Source organism: Trichechus manatus, unplaced genomic scaffold, assembly GCF_000243295.1.
Source record: "Trichechus manatus latirostris isolate Lorelei unplaced genomic scaffold, TriManLat1.0 scaffold00119, whole genome shotgun sequence".
In the NCBI taxonomy this organism is placed as follows: Eukaryota; Metazoa; Chordata; class Mammalia; order Sirenia; family Trichechidae; genus Trichechus; species Trichechus manatus.
This window is the reverse complement of record NW_004444055.1, coordinates 6,258,822-6,274,877: the sequence shown is the minus strand read 5'-3', so window position 1 is coordinate 6,274,877 and position 16,056 is coordinate 6,258,822. Positions and strand designations below refer to the sequence as shown.

The 16,056-nt window shown below is 35.3% G+C and overlaps 1 protein-coding gene across 1 annotated transcript in view; it reads left to right on the top strand.

Moving 5' to 3' along the window:
• Positions 1-16,056, top strand: part of LOC101352813 (early endosome antigen 1) — a 150,187-nt gene that overhangs the window by 30,890 nt on the left and 103,241 nt on the right. The window contains exons 2-3 of the mRNA XM_023738584.1: positions 8,501-8,593; positions 15,182-15,309. Coding sequence (XP_023594352.1) covers positions 8,501-8,593; positions 15,182-15,309 — 221 coding nt within the window. The remainder of the gene's footprint in view (positions 1-8,500; positions 8,594-15,181; positions 15,310-16,056) is intronic.

The window sequence follows — 16,056 nt, the reverse complement described above, 5'->3', positions numbered from 1 at the left end:
GGAAGCAGAGGGGGCCGAGTGTGGGTGAAGAAGGGTAGGGAGTGGGAAAGCATATATCACAAATTACCGGAGCTCTGCAGCCCCTTAGGAAGAAGCAAAGATGGCAAACGGAGCCAGGTGTTTGAGTGAAAGGAGGCGGAGGTGGTGAGAGGTAAGGAAGAAATCAAAAGAATCGGAAAAAAGCAACACCAGCAGCCAACAGATGGCACTCAGAGAGCCGGCCTGTTTGGGTGTGTGGAATCCAAGCAGCCGGTGTTTCCCGGTCATGAGATTGTTGCCGCGGGAAGCAGAGGAGGCCGAGTTGGGGTGAAGAAGGGTGGGGGGTGGGAAAGCGTATATCACAAATTACGAGTTGTTTTGTCTCCCGCTGGACGCTCCGTGAGGCTGCTTTCTCGTACCCCGTGTTTGCTGTTCTCCGATAGGAGTCCAAGATGGCGGATCCGCGCTGCGTTAGCTGGTAGGGTACCTCTGCATGAATCTCTCCTCGCTCTCCATTCTCTGTCAATTTTCTCACTCCATTTGGTGCTTGGCTGAGTTCGTTATCTCTTCATTTAATGTTTTAGAATTTCAGGATTGTTGTATTCTCTGCTCGGCTTAGTTTTCCGGATCTTTGGTGTGGAGGGATGGCGTGGTGCTTCTGCCTAGAGCGCCATTTTGCCGGAACCCTCTCTTTTTCTTTTGTTGAAAAATTATGACATTGTATCTATTGCTGCATAATAAACCACCCCTAAATTTTGACTTAACATTTATTTCCTCTTTATTCTATGGGGCAACAATTTGTGTTGGATTTAACTGAGTTGTTCTCCTGGTTTCTTTTGGGGTTACTGAAGCTGCAGTGATCTGACAGCTTGCCTGGTGTGGATGTCTAAAGTAATTCCCTCATATGTGTGACAGCTGGTGCAGGTTGTATCCATTGGATCACATGTCTCCAAAGCTAGCCTGCGTTTATATAGTGGCAGAAGAGTTTCCAGCAATGAGAGAACAAATCCCATTGTAGAAACACTTTTCATGTCTCTACTTGTATCTCACTTGCCCCACTCTCCCATCAACTCGGGCAAGTCTCATGGCCAATCCCAGAGTCAATGCAGGAGAGGATTACACAAGAGATTACAAGGGCATTAAAACAAAGGCTCGATTCATTGAGAGTCATTACTGCAATAGTCTACAACAGACACCACTGTCTTCTTCCTTGTTTTACAGTTAAGTGCTACAAGAGAAGTGTAAATAAGGGGTGTAAATAAGGGGTGTAATAGCAAGGGGTACAATAGAGACATTTCTTACAGCTGAAGGCAAAGATTCAGGGAATGTTCTATGATGTGATTTGAGTTGGAAAAATTTATCAGTGGTGGCAAAATGATGATTTCCCTAATCTTTTAATCCTTCTATACATATTAACTAGAATTTTTTTGTAAAGGAGAACTTTTCAACATCAATCAGGGCTATTTCATTATAGTCCATACTGGCAAGGCGAGATAAATGCTTCATTATTTTACTTTAATTACTGATAGGCCAGCTACTCCCATGGTGATCATGAAGTTTGCTATTTGTCTTTCGGCTTTTCTCTTTTCTTAAGAAAAGAGAACTCATGTTTTTTTTGTACATTTTATGAACTTACGGGTTTATATGTGTTTAGTGTGTTTCAATCAATTGCAATAGGTGTTATCTGCAAGTTACTCCAGCTTTCGCCAGTGGACTGCCTTCAAGGTGATGCTTGTAATTTTGACAGGACCCTATTAGTGTTTGATAGCCTCATTGCTTTTTGGCAAAACAAGATGTCCAAGATTCATCTTGCAGATTTCTTCCCCTAGACCTGAAATCAGCCATTTCTCCAAAAAGCCCCCGTTCCTTTTGGTGGGGAATAGTATTTAGAGTCCACAGTCCTGGCAGTTAGAATGCTTATTGCTTCTGAGTTGTCTTGCATTTAAGCTTTTTAAGTGATTCTTTTTATTTTTGTTAAGTGCTGATTCTGGCTCATAGAGACTCCATGTGACAGAGAAGAACTGCCCCATAGGATTTTCTAGGCTGTAATCTTTACAGGAGCAGATTGCCAGGTCTTTTCTCCCATAGAACTGCTGGATGGGTTTGAACTGCTAACCTTTCGGTTAGCAGCCAAGCCCTTAACTGTTGTGCCACCAGAGCTCCTTTCTAAGTGATTGGAACTAGGATGTATGTATTTTTAGAAAGTAAAACAAAATGAAAGTTCAAATTTAAGATTATAAAGTGGTTTTGCTTTGATTTTATATTTGTATCTTTTTTAGTCTTGTACTGAATACTTGGTTTTTAAGATTAATGTAATTACTTTTTTATAAAATATATATAAAATAGCTTTAAAATAAAAATAACCAATATTACTATTAACAGTAATTACTAAATGTATTTTATTGTCTTTTTAATAGATCTTTTTGTCCTTAGGCTCTATGCCACTAAGGACGTATAGTCAAAACACTGTGCGCTTAAATCACTTGAAATAATTAGCAAAAGTTTTTCCTGAGATGGTTAAAGGGTTGAGAAGAATGAAGGGTTTGGTTTTGGGTATGATGAATTTTAGCTGCTCTGGGAAATCCATTAGGTACTGTCTAAGAAAGCAACTGGAAATGTAGGTGTAAAGTATAGCTTGCTAAGTCTCTATTTTATAGTCCAGGTGAGAGATGCCAGTTTGAACTGTAGTCATGCAAAGGAAATGGAGGAAGGAAGGACAACAGATTGAAAATTTATATAGACAATTGAATTAACTTGATGATTGGATGTGAAGGTTAAGGAAGAGAAGTGTTAAGGGTGATATCTTGGATCTAGGCAAGGTGGTGTGTGATGGTTCTGTAAACTGAGACGGAATGCAGATGGGTGACAAGTCTGTGAGAAAAAATGAATTTGGTTTTGAATAAGCTGACTTTGTGGTGCTTTTAAGGCATTCAGGTAGAGATATTTAGCAGGACAGGGAGATGTGCAGTTGGAGTTTAACAAAGGTCTGGACTAGATTTAGAGTTTGTCAACATTAATGGTAATTAAAATTAAGGGAGTAAATGAAATTACTTAGGGAACATATAATGAGAAGAGGTCAAGCATGAAGACTTCCAGAGAACTCCCAGAATGCTTTTCATGAAATTGGTAGTTTTTTTTTTCTTCCATGAAGTAGTAGTTGTCATTTACTAATATACCTTCTTATTTATCTGTAGTTGGTATCATTTAATTTCTAACACTTGTTATCTTTTCCAGTTTTGGAAATAATTTTGCTAAGTATACAATGTGTGTGTAGTGTCCGACAACAGAGTTTTTTTTGCAAAGATTTTTGTTACAGTGAAAATTCGTCTTTAGTCAATTCACATTTTTTCTGGGAGGCTACATCTATTATTAACTCAGCATTTGCTAATTTGCCTTGTTTCCCGTCTAGTTTCCTCTAGAGCTGGTATGGGGTTGTGCGTTTATTTATTCAGCATTTATTACATCTTTGCAAATGTGCAAAGCACTCTTTGAGGTATTTTAATTCATTTTACTGCTTTGAAAGTGGCCAAGACTTAGAGAAGTTCTTTATCTTTAGTAGCGATTACATTGTGAAACTGTTTTAAGAGTAATTTTCCAAATGAAAATTTTGCTCTGTTATTGTTTGATCTTCTCCAGAGTGGAGTCATAAATAGAGTTTGAGGGGCAGATATGTTGAACCTTTGGAAGCCTTGACTCAGATCTGACTATATCGCCATATATTAGACAAACTGTATTAATCATGTATAGATTTTTTGTTTCTTTTATGCTATTAGTTTCTTTTGTTTCTTTTTTTCTTTGCTAGTATTAGATTAAGATTTTTATTCATAATTGGAAGACATAGTTATAAATTGCTTTGGATTATAGCAGTGCAGTTATGATTCTGATAGGTAGATTATTTAAATTATATTTAATGAACAACTAGTCTGAAGTAGAGAATCATGTATTTCAAAAAATTTGAATGTCAAAATTCCCATGTCAAATTATTTGACGTAAATTAATAATGATATTTCCTTTCAAGGTATTTCGTACAGTAAGCAATGATAACTTCTTTTTCCCTCTGTATAGTGCTGTTCTTTCTGAAACTTGTATTTGATTTTTTGGTAGCTGTTTTTGCAGAGATTAATGCTGCTTTATATTGTTTTGTAGCTGTTGGTAGTGTGAATCTGTTTTGATCTTACTAATAATCTAGAATAGCCTGTATATTGTATATATCTATACTTATTTGGTTAAAATAAATCTTTTGAATACCACATAAGCTTTTTTTTTGTCCCCCCATAATTCCAAAATTGGTCTGACTATAGCCACTAGGCGTTAATGATAGGTATTTGGTAACTAATAACTATAGTAATCTGGATTTTGTTGAATCTGTTGAATAGATGTGCCTTGATTTAGTTAACCGTTTCTTTGTTTTAAACATTTAGATTGTTTATTTTTTATATTGTAAATAATGCTTTGCTTGGAATGCCCTTTTATCACTGCCTGGAAAATTTTTAAACAAACTTCATATCCAAGACATAGTGCTTGGAGGGGTTTAAAGCTGTTTTAAAATATTTTGTTCATAGCAAGGGACAGTAGTTCTGCCTCGCTTTCTGAGTTCCCACAATGCACTTGGCTTCTTGTTACCTCCCTCATGTAGGGTATTTTTAGTCCCCCTTACTCTGTAAGAAGGAACCCTGGTGGCACGACTGTTAAGTGCTCAGCTGTTAACTGAAAAGTTGGTGGTTTGAACCTACCCAGCAGTTCTGTGGGAAAAAAGACCTAGTGATCTACTCCTGTAAAGATTACAGCCTAGAAAACCTTGAGGGGCAGTTCTGCTCTGTCACATGAGGTCGCTCTGTGTTGAAGATCGACTTGATGGCACATAAAAGCAACAACAACTCTGTAAGAATGTGGTTGCCCCTTCCTGTTTTAGGTACTAGAACCTTGTATACTCTGTGTGTTTTATTCTTTTGTCCACTGAATTAAGTTATCTTTTTCTGCTTTTTTAATATTTAATTTTTTTATCTGTCATTAATTTATGATTGGAGCAGAGGTGGGTGATATTTTGTCAGACTTATTTATTTTTCTTTAAATACAGTGCTCTTATTTCTGTGCTATCTCCTTTTATACATTTTTTGTTTTTTCCATGTAGTTGGAATGACTGCCATTCTCTTAAATTTAACTTTTCCTTTAAGGAATATATATATTTTTTCAATTACCCCAAACTAGCATTGCTGTCTTCTTTCTCAGAATTTTAATTGCGTTCAGAATCCCTCTGCAAAGTTTGGGGATCCCTAAGACCACACTTACACATTCAGAGGTCCCCATGACTGCCCTCAGGTTCAGTAATTTGCTAAGAGCCATAGAACTCACTGAAAGCTTTTATACTTGTGGTCACAGTTTATTGCAGTGAAAGGCTACAGATTGAAATCAGCCAAGGGAGGAGGTGCATAGGGCAGAGTGCATGAGAGTTCCAAGCATGGAGCTTCCATTTGTCCTCTTCCAGTGGAGTTGTGCAGATAGTGTTTACTTCTCCCAGTGACAATGTGAGACAGTACACATGAAGTATTGTCAGCCTCATCAGAGCCTTAGTGTCCAGAGTTTTCGTTGTGGTTGGGTCACATAGACATGATTGACCACCATGTGACTGATCTTAGTCTCTAGCCCCTCCAGTTGGTGAGCTGGCACTGCATGACCCAAGACCACCCACCATAAATAATATAGTCAAGCATGGACTGTCTGGTGTGGCCCAACGTCCCTAGGTAACCAAAGACCCTCTTGACAGGCAGGACATTCAAAGAGTTTAGACATTACCTCCCAGGAGCTGGGGCAAAGAGCAAGGTTAATCCTTTACTGCACATGCTTAGTTCAGCATTTAATGTTTTTCAAGTTGTTTCCTACCTGTTTCTATATACAGTAGTTTCCTCAGTCCGACTGTATTCTGCTTGAAGTTATGGCCCCTTTTTCTCTCACGGTATCTTCATACTAGATATGATCCATTTGGCATCCGGGACCTTGCAGAGTGCTAGGTACTCCATGGAAGATGAGTAAATATTGAAAAACTTATTAAACAAAATGAATGTATTCTGTACTTCTTTGGTTACTGTAAAAGATTTCTAAATTTATGTGATAATTTCTCTATAAAAGCATAACTTTATAGATCTATATCTTCCTATTTTAAAATTTTAGCAGAAATTATTCTTCTACCATTGTTTATGCAAAATAAAACTTTTCTAAGTAAAAAATAATTCTTTTTATTGTTTCATCAGGGTTAATGTTATTATAATTGGTCTTCTCGTGGAAGTCATGGAATTTTTTTGGCTTAAGAACAGAAAAAAAAGTTCTTAGACAATTTAGCAATAATTGGGGACATCAAAAGTGCATATTTAATGATGGTTTCCTTGTTTTTCCTTTTACTAACCCCATGCCTCCTGAGCTTACTTACGTCTCTTTACTAGGATTATTACAAACAAATTTGAGGAAGGGTGCTTTTGGTGGTGATAATACGATTATGTAGAAGCACAATATTTTGAATTGACTATTTCTTGCCAGGCAGAATGAGTCTCAGGTAAAAAGTTACCTGGACTCTGGAAAAATAAAGAATATAGAAATGGGGAAAATGTAGTTCTTTGGAGTATAGTTTTTGTTTCCATTGCCTTTGGAGATGTGGTCACTAGTTTTTAAAATCATTGTGGTATAAAACTATTGAAATATTAATGAATTAAAACAGATTTTTAATTGTGCATAATGATTCTTTATAACCCCTTTTATAATGTCAAAACTCTTCTTGAACTTTTTCACCATTCACTTTTTGCTACATGCATAAATGAATTGTTAAATCCAGATAGCTGGCTTATCTTTATTAATGGATAAATTTATGTCTCTGCTATACCATTTTGGGAAAGAGTATGGCTCTTTTTAAAAAAAATTTAAGGAGGATAGCTGACTTAATACTTAAAACATGGAGATTTTGTGGACATTAACTGAACACAGTAAAAATGTGCTCTGGATAAGTTCAAAAGTTAGATTTGGGGGAAATGTAAAAGGAATTTGGATTATCCAGTTTGGAGAAGAATGCTTATCTTTAATATTTAAAAGAAAAACAAAAAACTTTTTAGTATAAAAGTAATTCAATGATAGTTTTAAAATTCTGGAAAAAAACGTAGTATAAACAAAAACTGAAAAACTAAAACCAAAACACCCATGATTCTGTCTTACTACAGAAATGATTATTTGCATTTTGGATTATTTCCTTTCAATATTTTTTCTTGTATAAATACATAATTGCAATCATAGTGTATATGTTTTTCCATTTTGCTATTCAGTTTTTATAACCATTGTTAGGAATTTCAGAGTAGTATCAGTTCATCCTCATTTGGCATTTGTATTTAATATTTAATAGTAGTGTTCAGGATGTTCCTATGTTGAGGCAAATGTGTAGTGAGTTGTTCTGATCTTGGATACTTGAGGTATATCTCAGTGGAGACACCTAGCAGACAAGCAGTATGAGTTAGTAATTAAGAGCCAGACTGTTCTAGCTAATTTCATCCTTCCTTCCATTTATTAACTGTGTGACTTTGGGCAAGTTACTTAGTCTATGCCTTAGTTCTCTCTTGTGTAAATGGGGATAACGATAGTATCTACCGTATACATTATTGATGAAGGCTATTGAGTCAGTCATTGTGCTCAGAATCTGTCTATTTACGCAGAGTTTTACCAGATTTCCAGTTCAGTTAAGTTCATCCCTGGGTGTTAATGAATGATACTGTGATGGAAAATGTTGCAGGTAAAAAAAGACCTTTTACTGTTTCTGAAAGGTCACAGCCTTGCAGACCCTACTGAGCACAGTTCTACTCTGCACACATGAGGTCGCCATGAGTTAGAATCTACTCGAGGGCAACTAACAACAACAATTTCCAAAAAATGTATTTTTGGTGGTAGAATATCAAGTATTGGAGACAAACTAGTAATGGTTGGTGCAGGTGATAGATGACTGAATGACACTCATAGTGTCATTATGTTTATAGTTTGGGCTGTGTTTGTCTTTTTAGCACCCCTCAAATCATTGCAGATTAGCTTAAGTAATAGAGATAGCAATGCAAGAGAAATCGGAAGATAAGCATTTTAATTCTGCTTCTTTCTGACATTTTACTTGAGCAAATCACTTAACCCTTTTGAATCTGTTTCCTCATCTATAAATATAAATAACATTTGCCCTCCCTCTCTTAGAGATGTCATGATGATTAAATGAAGTGTTTTGTGAAAGTAGATTGAAGACTGTAACACATTATATACAAATGTAAACTTTTAATTTATTTAAAAAGACTAACAGCAAGAGAATGCATATAGGGATCTTCGTACAGTGTTAGGTACAGTCAGTCTTCAGTAAAGAATAACTGCTAGTACTCTTCGTTATTATCATGAGGACATCTACTTATGTGTCAGGTTAACTCTTATAACTGTTTAGATTATTAAATGGTTTATGAATATATTGTAAATATCTGCTTTAATTATTATTTTCCCTCTTCTGTTTGTGTTTCAGACTCCTGGGAGAGTTGGCTCACAAGGTTCTGATTTAGATTCATCAGGAACTCCTGCAAACACAGTAGATGTCAATAATGAAAGCTCTTCAGAGGTATGAAAACAAAAATTTGGAAATGAAATTCAGTTTAAAGGAAAATAGCAAATATTTGGAGTAACAATTGGTAACTTAAACCTGTCTTTTGTAGAAAAAGTTTTCATAAGACTTGCAAATTGGAATGTGACTTTCGAATCATAGTTGCTTAATTATGAGAAAGTTTATATTAAGGCTGAAAAATAATATTGTCAGTTTTGTCTTTAGTGCTCATATCTCACTTAATGAAGACTTTTTTAGTCTGTTCATAAAGAATTACTGGTTCATTAGTATCTAGTTATGTGTGTGTACTGTGATGAGCTATTGAGTAAATGAAAAATTAGATTATCTACAAAATGTATATATTATTTCTTATCTTTTTTTTACAAATTTGTAAGAACTTTTATCTTTAATATTATTTATAAAATATTTTATAAATGCTAAAGTATTTATGAGGTATTTTTATTAGTAGGATCATTTTTATACTCTGTGCGATAGTTATTTTGTAGCCTTTTCTCTATCCTCAAATATTCCATGTCTCCTGTTCCCTTTTCACCTTCCCTCAGTCATATTTTATATCATTGAGAAAGTAGGAACCATCAGATGAATGTTTACCTGAAAGCTGTACTTGCACCTTTTTTGTCTTTCTTACTTTATTACATGGAAGACAGGTCCCTTTTCCAGTCAAAGATGAGTTCTTTCTCTTGTGCTCTGCATTACTCTGCCTACCTGTCAGATGGCATTTCATTTTACTTTCCCCTTGCTCACTGAACTTTGACCACTCTGGCCTTCTTTTTCTTCATTAAACAAGAAGACTCTAGTTCAGAGTCTTTTTACTTGCTTTACTTGTTCTCTCTGCCTAGAATAGTCTTCTCGGGTTCTTTGAATGGCTGGCTCCTTTCTTTAAAAATCCTGCAAATTTCAGGTCAGTTATCACCTCTTCAGAGAAGTTTTTCTGTCTAAAATACTTCAGAAATAATCTCCATCCATGCCTATTGGTAATGCCTTAGGTCAGACTGCCATCAACCATTAACCCTCACATAGATTATTGTAACTTCCCTCCTTTTCGCCAGTGTAAACCAGTCCTTGTCTTTCTCCTCCTCCATTTGAATCTATTTAAAAAAAATTTTTTTTTTTAATCAGGACTTGATAATGACACTTTCCTAGTCAAAACCTACATTAGTTAAAGGCTTCCAGTTGTCCTTAGAATAAGATCCAAACTCTTTAGCATGTTCTAGAAGGTTATATGTGTGTGTGTATGTTACCTCTAGCTTAATTTATCCTCATAGTCCTCTTTATTCTCTTTGATCCAGGCATATTGAACTCCTGCTTTTATAGTTTGTCTAGTTTTTTTCTTATTTCTGGGCTTTTGCATATGCTGATCCCTATGTCTTACCTGTTCTTGCTTTTCCTTTTATGCTTAAGTAGCATCTGAATATTATTTAAGTCTTATTGCATATACTGTTTTTTCCAGTAAACTTTTCTGACTCACATCTGGGATAGATGCTTTGCCCATGTGCTTCTTGGAACCATATTTCCTATTCTGTTGGTAATGATTATTATCCTGAAATTAATTCATTTGTCAAATATTTATTGTGTGCCAGACATTGTTTTGGATGCCATAGATACAACAGTCAATAAAATAGTAAAAAATCTTTAGCCTGGTGGAGGTTACATTCTAGTGGGTAGAAACAGGCACACGCACACACACACGCGCACACACACATACACACACACACACACACACACACACACAGAGACACACACACACAAAACAATAAAAATGTGCAGTGGTTGACAGTTGATGTTATTGAGAAAAATAAAGCAAAGAAAGGGAGATAGAAGGTGTTTTGGGTGGTTGTGATTTTAAGTACGGTTGTCAGGAAAGACTTCTCTGAGAAGGCGACAGCTCAGAAAAATCCGAAGGAAGTGAGGGAATGAGTCACGTAGATTTCTAGGGCAAGTGTGTTCAGGCATATGGAACAACAAGTACAAGGTCTCTGTGGCAGGAGCACGCCTGCCGTGTTGACAGAACAGCCAGGAAGCCAATGTGGCTCCACCACAGTGAGTGAGCGGAGATTGAGCCCAGCGTTTTGTACAGACTTAAGTTTTTACTCTTAATGAGATGGGAAACCATCGGGTGGTTCTGAAAAGGGAAGTTACAAAGGTTGATTTACATTTTTACAGGATCCACTTAGGCTGCTGTGTTGAAAATAGACTGTTAGTAGGGTAAGGACAGAACAGGGAGATGGTTAGGAGGGTATTGCAGTGCTCCATGTATGAGGTAAGGAATGTGGTGGTGAAGTGGTGAGATGCCCGTCTGCAATCAAAGGATCGGTGGTTCGAACTCACCAACTGCTCCACAGGAGAAAGATGTGGCAATCTGCTTCTGTAAAGTTTATAGCCGTGGAAACTCTATCGGACAGTTTTACCCTGTCCTAGAGGGTTGCTATGAGTCAGAATCGACTGGATGACAGTGGGTTTGGTTTTGGTTTATATGAGGTGATGGTGACTTGTGTAGGGTGGCATTGGTGGACCAACCAGTTGCCATAGAATCATTTCTGACTCATGGTGACCATGTGTGTCATAGGGTTTTTGATGTCTGATTTTCCAGAAGTAGATTAGTAGGCCTTTCTTCCCAGGTGCCTTTGGGTGGACTTGAATGTCCGGCCTATCAGTTAGCCGCTAAGCGTGTTAACCGTTTGCATCACCCAGGCACTCCTGGTAACAGTGGAGGTGCTAAGAAATAGTTGGATTCTAGATACATTTTGAAGGTAGACTAATAGTATTTTCTGATTCCCGCCCCCCCCCGAAAAAAAACCCAACATTCTTGTCGAGTTGATTGTGACTCATAGTGACCCTATGGGACAGAGCAGAACTGTCACATAGGGATTTCAAGGCTGTAAATCTTCACAGAAGCTTAACTTTTTATGCTACAAGGGAATATGGATTGCTTTAATCATGCATGTTGTAAACAAGGTTCAATAAGGAAAAAAGGCTCCTGGGAAGTCAGCTTGGTTTCTTTTATTGTTTGTGGCTGTCTTTTTGTGGATTTGTAAACATATATAAAAGTTTTAAGTTAATATTTTTGTATAAATTTTGTCATGAAATTTGAAATACGAGCTAATAGTATTTTATTTGAACATTTATATCTTTATTTTTTAGTTAAACGTTTATTAGTTAATGTTTTATTCATGAATTTAGGTTAAAATACTTCTTGTGTGTAAGCCATTACTGTCTTCACTTGAAAAAACACGGCATCAGAACCTGAATTTTCTAGTGTCTCAATCTTTGTTTTGACTTCCCCAGACCTGAGGGAGGTGAGAGAATGATACTCTCTTCAGTATCATTGGATCACCCAAGTAATGATTATCAGTACTTTAACAGTATTGTGGGGCTGGTGAATATCTAAGGCTGGGCTAAGAGTTAATGGCAGGGAATGTTGCCCATTTTTAGGCTGGAAAAAGTCTCTCAGATGATTCTGATAGTCTTTTTCCTTCGAGAATCACTATGATATACTAAAAATAAAGAGAAACAGAACTCGTAATTCTATTACAAGTCTTATAAAAGAATGAAACTTTTTGTACCATGAAAGACCAAAAATAAGGCTTTTACTTTTTTCTGAGTCAATTTTGTATATAAGAAAACTATCTTATGAACACTCATTTAAATTATTTATGGAGTATGTCTTATGTGTCAGGCATTTTCGTAAGTGAAGGAGATAAAAAGATGAATGAGATCTTATCTCTGTCCTAGGAAGTTTCTATGATAGATATTATTTGCCTGATAAGGTAGAAGCACAAAGAGTGCAGTGGTTAATTCAACATGAGGGGAACTCAGGAAAAATTTTATTTACCTAAGAGTTGTTCTTTTAACTGAAAGGAAACTTCCTACAACAGGATTACCGTAAGTGTTAAGTTAAGGTAAATTTATAGCTGCAGTGGCTTTGAGAAAGGATTACAGTTAATTGAACTCCAAGAATAAGGAATTTATTGCTTCTAATCTTAAGTAATCTTTTTTTTTGAAAGTTGGTGAGAAATTTAAAATGATTAAGAGAAGTAAATTCAGCTGGCTATTTTTAGTGTTTGCTAACAGTACTTCTCTGGAAATTATCTATCTAGCAACTTCAGTCCCCTGGAAGATAATTTGGAAAAAATAGAAAAGGTGTTTCTTAATATCTAGATTTTGTATCTAGAACTACAGATGGAACATCCTTTAGGCACTCATGCAGAGTGTCTGAACATGGACATTTGCAGTGAGGATGGTGGGAAGGCAAAATGTGTAGTCTTAGTGTTTTATTAGAAATGAGACAGATGGAGGAGTAGTTTATCATAACTCTTAGGTGACTAGTGTGTGTGCAGGATCGATGGTGGTGAGAAAAGGAGGTTTGGGGAATAAGTTCACTTTTGGATTTGTTGTATTTGGGATATAGGTAGGGGTGTCCCCCCACCTCCTGCACCTGCATTTCATTTTATTTTTGTATCTGTAATAGAGGAGCATTTTAGAATTGTAGTGTACTTGATGAAAGTGAAACAATTTTATTTCTTGTTACATTGAATTAGCAGAGTTGTAACTGGTAATATCTTTACCACATTAATATTATATCTTTGATTTAACCAATGAACCTAAATACTATTTAGAGTATGAAATGTTCCTGTACAACAGACTGCATGAGTATATTCTTGTGGACTGAGAAGAAAAACTAGGACTGGTATTGTTTCGAGGATTGACATCTGATATATTTTTTAAAAGTAAGATTTTGGAGTAAGGCCTTCTCTAAGCCCCTGGATGAGTGTGTGTTTAAAGAGTAATTTAAAGTTGAAAGAAATTTCTAATGGCATGTTAGGTTAGTTCTGCTGGAATAATATGTAATATTTTAAATACTGCTGACAATTTGAAGGACGTACAAGTTGAATAAAGAATTTTCTGTTGTACCAACAGACAATTGAGGCAAAAGCTGTTTTAGCCTTTGGTTTGCTAATTAATTTTGCAGTCAGATACCCACTCCATATAAGCTTTGATGTTATCTGGTTAATCATTAATTTACAGTTGCATGGAAAGTGGTATTTTTTGGTATATATTTTGCCTTTTCGGTTTTTTGAAGTCTGAGACTGTATTTTACCACTTTATATTTGCCAAAGAACTACTAAAGTGCTTGAAATTATAATCAATAAATATTTATTGAATAAAGTTACTAAACTTGTCAGATATCAGGTTGTATCTTAAGGAAGTCATTTTCAAGGGTATATCATTTATTCTGAGAGATAGTGTAGCACACTGGAAGGAATGTGAGATTTGTCCAGCAGACCTGTGCATATCTTGGCTCAGGTAGTTTTGTGACTTTGGGAAAGTCAGTTAAGTGTTCTGAGGTTCAATTTCTTCTTCTATAAGATGGAGATAATAATACCCGATAAAAAATTGTGCGATTTAACTGAGATTATGTAGAGAAAATATCTGACACATAGTATGGACTCAGTAAATGGTAGCTATTATTATTGTTCATTCCATTATTCCATTCTTTATCTAACAACACATGAGGTCTCATGAGTCATAATTGACTTGATGGCAATGAGTTTGGTTTTTGGTTTTATCTGTACTAGTGTTACTAAGATATTTTTGATGGCAATCACAGTAAGAGATACATTTGTTGTCATGACCCAAAACAAAAACTTATGAAACATTATTTATTCTTATTATATATGATGAGCTCTGATATATCAGTTGTGGTACCCTGGTGGCACAGTGGTTAAGAGCTTGGCTGCTAACTAAAAGGTTGGCAGTTCAGATCCACCAGCCGCTCCTTGGAAACCCTATGGGGTAGTTCTTCTCTGTTCTGTAGGGTTGCTGTGAGTCATAATTGACACGACAACAACGGGTTTGGTTTCTGGTTTAATGTATCAGCTGTAGGATATTTCTTTAAAAAAAAAAGAAGGGTTACAACCTAAGAAGTTAATTTTATAGATGAGTTACAATCTAAAATTTGTAAAACATAGATCTATACCAGTATCTTTAAAATAGTATTCTAGTTGGTATTTTTTAACAAAATGAGAATTCTGGGAATAATTATGTTTGCTGTATTTTATGGGACTGTACATTAATTTTAGGTTTTTACAGTGTTCATCTTATGTTAGCAAAGATGTTTATTGACTGGAATACTTCTCAATCATTGTAGATACCTGATATCTTTTGGTAGTTATTACTTCCTATGTTACATTTCCCCTCTTTAATCAGAATGCTTCATCTTCTTATTTTTTCTTGATAGCAGATTGGACAAGATACTAGTTTACTAGTGGGAGTATCTGGAGAGAGGGAGTATATGATGCAAAACTTAAACTTGTCTGAATTCTCAGATTAAAATTCTGTACTCTAGCCATTAATTTATTCTATCAAAAAATAGTTAGGATTTTCTTGATGTTTTGTAAACTTCAACCTGAGTAGATAGTGAAATACCTTTGCACAATATCAGAATTTGGAATTAACACCATAATTATAACTTACTTAATGACACCATTGGTGTGACTACACGTTTGACTTTATTTCATAATATGCAAATTGTTATTTTACAATATTAAATACCATTATGAAATCCTTCTCCACTTCTTTCTGTAGGGCTTCATATGTCCCCAGTGTATGAAATCTCTTGGATCTGCTGATGAACTTTTCAAACACTATGAAGCAGTTCATAATGCTGGTAATGATTCAAGTCATGGAGGAGAGGCTCATCTTGCTCTGAAGCGGTACAGAATAATGGTTTTTCATATAATGTTATGGAATTGTGTGTGTGATATTATTTAATCATGAATGATTCCTTTGTAAAAATAGCAGTATTTTTGTATTATTTAATTTAAAATTGTCCTCATTTGGCATGACCTTTCTCTGTTACTAAAACCTATTTAGTCCTATTTAGTCTGTGTTAGTATCTATGACATGGTACAGAGGATATGTTTGTGATGAAGATTGTGAGTTATCAATCAAAGGAAGGTTAAGTTATGTTTAGCTTATTCTGTATTATAATTCTAACTCATAGACAATGATATACTTTGTTTAGAAGATTTTATAATAAATTGCTATAATAATGCATTTTAGCTAGTAATTAAAATTTAATAGTTAATTTAAAATCTTTCATTTATAAACACCAGTAAGATAAGTGCATACACATTTGTGCTTCTTGCTGATTTTGCCTGACCATTTTGAAAATTTAAACTAAAATAAAAATACCTACAATAGCATTCAATAACTTTGCTTTTCTTCTATTTGTGAGAACTCTTCTTTTATTCCTCACTAAGGAATAAAGTTTAGTTTCATTCTGCTTATAAAAAAATACTTCTTTATACTTTTCTTAAAAAAATATTTCTTGGTTCTTTAATCTACTGTAAACACTGCTGTAAAAAAAGAACAACACATAAAAGAAAACTATTATGACCATATAACTTTGTGGTTGATAGATTTATTAGGCTTCATCAGAGAAACAGAACCTATGTATT